Below are 8,179 nucleotides of genomic sequence, written 5' to 3'. Positions count from 1 at the left end.
CGCTGCAGAACGTTGTCAGTGAGCTCAGTGTGAAACTGGCCAAAGTGAACACGTGAGGTTAACCACAGTGTGACAGACCAGAGTAAAAACACCACAAACTAAATGTCAGTTCAGCTGCACACAGGGGTGAAGCCAGGCTTCATGCAGCTGACAGCCTCTTCAAAAGCCACCCTTTTAGGCAGCACCTTTAAGGTAAGGGGCTTTATTACCAGGAAGCATGGTTCAGCTTTACTGAAGGAGCCCTGAAGCCAGCGTTTTGTCTTTCACCGTGCGTATCTGCAGTCATATACTAATCCATATCATTCATCCTCGTGTGCACAGTGTGCTGTACAACACTTCTGGTGAACTCACATTACTGCACAAATAGTTTTTGTACATACACTGAAATGGTGCAAACGTTTGTCTCGTGACATGTATCATCCTGTCGCCCACCCCTGTTCGTCGTCATACACATAGTGTGTTGTAGCAGTGCAAAACAACTTTGGCTACATTTCCTGTGCTCTTGTCATTGTGCCTTCTGGTTGTGTTTACTGTATGAGAAAAGCCTGTTTGAATGACAGTTTGATGAGATATTTCTAACTTTCTAGACCATAAACCCAGCAGAAGGTCAGTAGTACGTCAGATCTGTAGGGAATTGAACCTGGACCCTGTCTCTCTGCTCTCTGACTCTCCCCCGTCTCCTTCTCAGTGTGCAACTTCATGTGTCATGAGAAATGCCTGAAGACGCTGCGATCAGTTTGTTCCTGCAAGACTCCATCTCTAATCCGGGTAAGTAACAAACAGCTGCCGCCTCACTGAAACCCTGGCACGCCCCGACACACCCTCTGACATACTTCATATTGATCGGCACAGCCCTGATCACCCAGCATGACTGACTGCTGTGCCAATCAATAAACCAGCAACAAATGTGAGCAGGCGCCGACAGAAAGGACTGGTGTTGGAGAAAACCAGATGATAAAGATGAATTATCACTGGTTAAATGTGGACGCGCATGTAGCCCGCAGCATGACTGATTAGCCTGAGCCACCTCCTGGGTGAATCGGTCACAACCGGACCGAGTCTCCAGCCTCAGAGCACTGACTGAAATGTGCCGAGTTTAGATCGAACGCTTGCTCAGATTAATAAGCTTGGTTTTATCCCTGTTTGATCAAATAGTTCCTGACTTCTTTTAGAAATCCTGCTGTGCAGTAGTTGTGTTCAAAGGTTTAACATATGAATTCGGATGAATTTTTGTCAAATGAAAAACAGATTTGTATAAAACTGTGTTTTTATATCTCAAAGGAACTGAAGAAAACAGGAAGTAGCTATCAGTACTGAAATCTTCTGGGCACGTGGTGCTGATTGGTTTAGCTATTAGATGATATGCCTCACTCCTAAACCACATGGCCTTCATTATGTCATGTAGCACCTGTGCCCTTTGCCCTTCTTTTTTCACAAAACAGCTTCACAGCGTGGTCAGGCGTGGTGTGAGGAGTCGTGCTTGGCGGTGGTTCAAACTAGGGCTGAACTAGGATCAGGCTGCATATTTCTGTCCCAACCCAGTTCAGGTGTCCACACTAGTTTCTTCTGAAGAAGTGTATGGTTTAATTTTTTAAAAGGTCTCAGTAATGTCACAAACAGCTGCACGCTGCAGTGCGTTTGTTGGGGACTACCTTCAGTGGCGGATGAATCCACCTTTGGTCTCCACTGAGTATTTGTGGTAGCAGGAGGAACAGTGTGCCATTAACATGTAATATTGTTTTCAGCTGAGGCGCTCCCCGCCCACGTGATGACTGTTTTTATGTTGCCTATATGTTGTATTAACAGTACTACAGCTACTGTATGTTTATTCTGCCCCCTACAGGTGCCAGTGGCTCACTGCTTCGGTCCAGCTGGTCAGAAAAAACGTTTCTGCTGCGTCTGTAGGAAACAAACGGAGGGAAGCACGGCTCTGCGCTGTGAAGGTCAGACCAGTAGCGTCACCAGTTAGGCCATTTTAACCAGCATCTCATATGAAGTAGATTCTATTTACATGAACACATTTTCCAGTCTAATGTAACATTCAAATAACAGAAATGCAAAACAAGGTAAAAGCCACAAAACACACTGCGGACTGTTTTCACTACAGGACCTCACTTGGTTCTACGCAGTACTTTATGCAGTACTTTACTGTAGTTTTACAGCATCAAAGTCATACATAGTATGTCACAAAATCCCAAAACCAACAATGTGGGCAAGGACGCCCACTGAGTCCTGACTGTAAACTGGACAAAACCTGTCTACCACAGTGACACACTCTTAACTCTATGCAGCAGTAGTGTCAGGTAACACACAGCTGTCGTCAGTACTGTGTGCCACAGATGTGTTTTGTATTCTGGGTTAAGGGGCCCTTCACATGTAGCAGTAAAAACCAGAGGAGCTACAGGCGCTTCTTTGATCACCACGTGTCATTTTGTTGCTGAACTCAAGTACAAGCAGCTGGTTGATGTACTGTAGATACTCATCTACTGTCATGTCGTTTTCACAACATGTGTGTGGAAACATGTTCTGTGATCGTTGACATGTTGTGAAATGTAGGCCACAGTTGATTTTAATCTGTTAATGAGCACAGGCACGTTTAAACTAGTGGATTATCTGAGCAGACTGGGGATGAGTCTGTGACCTTTGACCTCACATTCCAGACTCACATCACACACCAGTCATATGATGTGTGTGTTTCAGTGTGCGAGCTGCATGTCCACGCTGACTGTGCTGCCTTCAGCTGTGCCGACTGCCGCAGCTGTCACCTGGATGGGACACTGGAGCAGGTGAGTAGCACCACAGTGTGTTGGTCAGAACAGTGTTTAACCCCCCAACACTCCGGTGTGAACACCGCTGAGCTCCTAAACTGCCACACATGCACAGGTGTAACTGAAATGTGAGCCATGCGCGCACAAGAATACCAACCAGGTCGTGTGTGCGACGGTCACATGGCCCAGAACACAGCTAAACCGTGATTTTAACTTTCTAGCTGCATTGGCAGCTGATGTGAACATCTTCGGTCTCAGTGTGAGGACCATCTCTTCTTGAACAGTTGTGGAAACTCAGAAGCAGAATAATAATCAGGGCACCTCAACATGTTGACTGAGGAGAGTGGGAATCAACCTGCCGAACTTAGAAGGCGACCGCGCTGCCTCCTGAGCCGTGACCTCCCTAACCTGTATTTCCCATATCGGGGGTCGAACCCGGGCACCTGGGTGAAAAAACCAGGAACCCTAACCACTAGACCGTACGGGACTCGGTGGCCCACTCACAGGCAGGTGAACTAGTGTTCCATCTGTGCAGGCAGTGGTCAACAGGGACCGGCTGCGCCCACAAAGATCAGTGCAGCGAGGATGAAAGTCCAGTAGAAACGGTCTTGGTTCTGGATCATAGCCACCTACTTAGTGGACGTGCTGTAAGTCACTCTGGACAAATGAATGTGGTGTAATATTAAGGGCCTGTTAAAACGGGTGTAACGGTGTTGCTGAATGTGCAGCCTCAGATCGTCACGGTAACTGCATACATTTCCTCATGTACTACACTTACCAGTGAGTACAATGTTGATGTATTTGTACTTGACTATACTCTACTTCATGCATGTACTTCAGTACAATTCAAGCAAGTATTGCACTTTGTACTGCACTACATATCCACTGTGTGTGTGTGTGTGTGTTAAAGAGAGTTTATGGGGGTGATGTGCAGCAGGACCAGGAGCTCACATTGTGTTTGTTACCCGATCAATGACTAATGTGACTGAGCCTTATTGATCAGAGCTCAGCCTGACCGATCACGTGACACACACTGGGTAGTTACACACTGGTTCTGACACCCTGAGCAGTAGACGAGGAGTCTGCTGTCTGCTCAGGGATCGAGCTGATTGATCAGTCACTGTCACTGATTCAAATCAGTATCACGTAGCTGAAAGCCCCTATAGACTGGAAACCAGTTGGACACCAAATAATCAACAGCAAACCAGCAGCAGACTGGGTTGGACAGGTGCTTAGCTCATGACAGGAAGCAGTTATTACTATTCAGTCAATACACCATATTTATTCTGGCTCTCAGCACTATCTGACGTCTACTCGGTCTGCTCCAAGCCCACTGGTTCCTACTGGTGACAGAAATCTTCAAAAAGACCTCGTAAACGTGTATCGTCATAGTTTCACTGGTTACAACAAACAGGAGGAAACAGTGCATTTGTTGGGGACTATTTTCAGCAGTGGATGAATCCACATTTGGTCTCCAGTGAGTCTCATGGCAGCAGGGCGGCGTCAGAACAAACCACAGTGTGTGTGTTGGTGGTGGTGGAGGAACATGTCAGCCAGCGTGTTTTACAGGACAACAATGAAGCTGTGTGGCGCAGAGGAAGGAGAGATGTCACAGACTGTACGTGTTAGCGGGAGGCGTTCACTCTTGGTTTGGATCCCGTCCAGACAAAACAAAGCCAATCTGTTTCTTGGGAAAGTGTGATCATAGTATTTATAGTTTGAAGCATATACAGTACATGGAATACATGTGTACCACTGCTTCAATATGAAAGGCAAAGGTGTGTGCTTGTAGGATTTGTGGTTGCACATTTTAGATTGTGAAACTTAATGTTTCTTTTAGTTTCACCGTACCTTCTGACAGTGCTCCTGTTGGCAGCTGCAGGTCTCCACAGTCCTGATGAGGGGAAGGTGTTTAGCTGCCTGTGGAGACACACACAGTGTGCGTCCCGAGGACAGCGCAGTGGCTCATAACATCTGGAACAGCAGATCCTTTGTTGGGTTGTTGAGGTTTTGTTCCAACGACAAACTGGAGCAAGAGTCAGCACCTGTTTTAGAAAGAACGTTCAGCTGTGGGAAACTGGTCACCTCAGCTGCTTGGATATGATTCCATTTGTGTCCCTGGTGTCTGAAGAAGCAGACGACAGTGTGGAAGCTCCAGCTCTTAAATAAAATGATTTATGGTTTATATATAAGTATTTATAAATAAGCTCAACCTGTTTCTCACTGACCTACTGTTTCTTTCTTTCACTCTGTTACATCAGGACACGTTTCACCACCACTGGAGGGAGGGGAACCTGGTGTCAGCGGCCAGGTGTGACATCTGTCGGCGATCCTGCGGTTCGTCCGACGTCCTGGCGGGAATGAGGTGTGAGTGGTGCGGCATCACGGTGAGAACCAGCTAAGAGTTAGACCACGTCCTACTACTGACCATCTCACAAGCAGGGCATTTTTAACAGACCTCCAGGGGCCCCAATAACCTGAGGTTCACCATGTGTCAGGTGGTGTTTGGTTTTTTGAGTGTTTCCTAATTCGTTAAGGAATTTGCACAGCAAAATGACCATACAAATGGTTTAGTATCTGTACGCATTGTTGTCGCTGAATTTGCACTGGGGAGCAGGAAGTCCTGTTTTTGTCCCCCTCAGCCAACAGAGTCCAGACAAGAGAAGACCTGAGCGTGTGGTGCATCTCAGGCTGGAGTCAGTCTGCCATGCCATCGGAGCTTGTTGGGGACTAGTGCAGCAGCTCAGAGGAAGACTGCAGGCACTACCCAGGGCTGGAAGCACATCCAGTGTCAGCATGATTTTAAACAGGGTTCAGTTATTGACACAACAGGGCTACACAGCTCTGTGCAGAAGTTTCAGGCACTAGCTGTAAAGTAAGGATAATGTCATGAACAGTTTTTATTCCTCAGTGAACTTCATCCAAACTGCAGCAAAGAGAACAAACCTAGACCAGACCAGTGTTTGCTGTGAACCCCGTTGCCTTTAAACCAGCCCAGGTCTCCTCAGTCCGCCCACACACTGTGTCTCCAGGTACATGGCAGGGAGCTTGTTCCAGCATCTTGGAGAAGCCACCACAGTTCAGCCGTGGACTCAGGTTGTCTCATTGTCTCTGTCTGTGCATGTGACCCCAGGCTGACTCCATGATGCTGGGATCAGGGCTCTGTCGGGACCGGACCACCTGCTGCTCCTGGTTCCTCTGGCCTCTGAATGTAGTGCTTTAGAACTGTGACGGGGGTTTGGGCTCAGTGTCAGGCTGCAGGATGAGTCTGGGACTGACCAGACGTCTCCTCATGAGAATGATGATGGAAATGAATCTAAAATGTCTGAAACCAAACCAACACCCTGCTTGAGTCTTGTAGAAGATCCCTGGTTCTAAATCCTGTATTATTTTAGCTTGTTTTGGGCTCACATGGTGAGTTGTATCCTCGGTACCACAAATTAACACACATACACAAACCTGGACGGTACAAGAGTCCTGGTTGGTTTCTGGGTGTCACCTGTGGCCCCATCACTACATTTCTGCACAGTGGGCCCCTCACTGGTCAGTCCGGCTTGCAGAGCATCAATAAACCACACTGCACACACAGCACATGTTAAAATCATTGAACCAATGAGTTGTGTCTCCTCTTTTTGTTTCCTTCTGCAGAGCCATGCGGCGTGTTACCTCAGTGTGCCACCAGGGTGCACTCTGGGACGTCTGCGCTGCATGCTGCTGCATCCGGCCTGCGTCCGCCTCGACTCAAGAAACTTCAGCAAGATGCACTGCTACCACATCGCAGAGAGCTGCAGCCGTGACCTGGGTACAAGCGCACATGCTCACACGCACACACGCACACACCTCCAAACCACATCCTCTGTCATGCTGACAACACAAAATGTGTGAAGCGTTTCCTGACAGCTTCACTCTGCTGATCTGAGTTGAGAAACTAAAACCGAGGTGATCAGAAATGATGTTAATAATGGAGCCTGTTTCTGACAAACTCACAGCCGTCAGCCTCTGGAGGCCTGCAGGTTCCTTCAACACCTCTGGGTGTGTCTGTGGCTGCTGCTCATGACCATCACATTTACATTTACCTGTCGCATAGTGTTTCATTGAAATTTTCTGTTGTGCACTTTCTCTCATATTCTCAGTCTACTGAGATTTACTTCATGTTATACGATGAAGAGGAACATGTCCGCCTTAACACTTGCATTTCTTCCCCACAAATCTTGGTGCAGTGAAAATCCTTCAGTCTGAAATTATTTTCAAAATGTCTCGTCCTCCTCTTTGCAGCCTCCTGTCAGGCCTTGAGCCTTCAATATGTCCAGTAATCTGAGTGTTTCCCTCCATGTTTCTGTCAGATAACTTTGATGATTTTGATCCGTCTGCTGCGGTGTCTAAAGATGGTCAGCCGGCTGCTCTAGAGTCAGGTCAGTTCACACTCCAGTGAAGAGCTGCAGCAAGCTGATGCAGAAACGATGTGACACTACAAGTGGACGAGTGTTTTCTGACTTGAAGGGAAGCTCAGTGTGTTACTCTGACTTGAAGGGAAGCTCAGTGTGTTAAGGGAAGCTCAGTGTGTTACGAAGCTCAGTGTGTTACTCTGACTTGAAGGGAAGCTCAGTGTGTTACTCTGACTTGAAGGGAAGCTCAGTGTGTTACTCTGACCCACAGGGAAGCAGTACCTCAAGGTGTTCGATGGAGATGATGCTGTCAAGCGCGGATTCTTCCGGCTGGTCTCCATCTTTAGAGCCACAAGGAATGAGGAAGTGGTGGTGAGAGCCCTTCTCTGAGACGACACACATACACACACACACACACACACACACACACACACACACACACACACACACACAGTCTACTAATACTACTCCTGCTGCTACTATTATCATTAGTATCTACAGGGCTCGTCTGGGTTATGTGGTAGAAAAATATCTGTGCACAGGGATTCATAGTGTAAACCATGTTGAGGCTTTGACAACATGTATTTGTTTTTCAAAATAAACGTTGTTATAATTCTGTAAGAGCTCATTTAATGAAAAGTTACATGTAACTGTCACAGCAGCTAAATTAAAACACACACTATCAACCGGTGTCACTGTGCTGTTCTTAACTGGACTTGGCCCGTCAGGAAACCCAGTCTATAGTAGCGCTGCACCTGCAGTCGCTACTCAGGGCTCAGCAGATCGCCCTTCTTTCTTTGCATGTGCATGAATATGTAAAGCACATTTGGTTTCCCTGTAATAAAATGTGCTGTGGTATAAATAAAGTTTCATTGCCTCGCCAGCTGTTACTGCTGCTAGTATTGCAAAAGCTGGTAAAACTACCACTGATTCTTCTTACTGCAGCTACTACACTGCTATTACAGATGGTACTGGTACTATGTCTATGGTCACTGCAGCCTTTCTGTCAGAGCCGATTGTTCAGCC

The 8,179-nt window shown here is 47.1% G+C and overlaps 1 protein-coding gene across 1 annotated transcript in view; it reads left to right on the top strand.

Moving 5' to 3' along the window:
* Positions 1-8,179, top strand: part of dgkq (diacylglycerol kinase theta) — a 24,634-nt gene that overhangs the window by 3,745 nt on the left and 12,710 nt on the right. Inside the window, exons 2-8 of the mRNA XM_020594102.1 lie at positions 689-768; positions 1,844-1,943; positions 2,701-2,786; positions 5,030-5,155; positions 6,417-6,570; positions 7,112-7,180; positions 7,425-7,525. Coding sequence (XP_020449758.1) covers positions 689-768; positions 1,844-1,943; positions 2,701-2,786; positions 5,030-5,155; positions 6,417-6,570; positions 7,112-7,180; positions 7,425-7,525 — 716 coding nt within the window. The remainder of the gene's footprint in view (positions 1-688; positions 769-1,843; positions 1,944-2,700; positions 2,787-5,029; positions 5,156-6,416; positions 6,571-7,111; positions 7,181-7,424; positions 7,526-8,179) is intronic.

Source organism: Monopterus albus, unplaced genomic scaffold (genome assembly GCF_001952655.1).
Source record: "Monopterus albus unplaced genomic scaffold, M_albus_1.0 scaffold21.1, whole genome shotgun sequence".
Lineage (NCBI taxonomy): Eukaryota > Metazoa > Chordata > Actinopteri > Synbranchiformes > Synbranchidae > Monopterus > Monopterus albus.
This window is presented reverse-complemented; position numbering and strand designations above follow the sequence as displayed.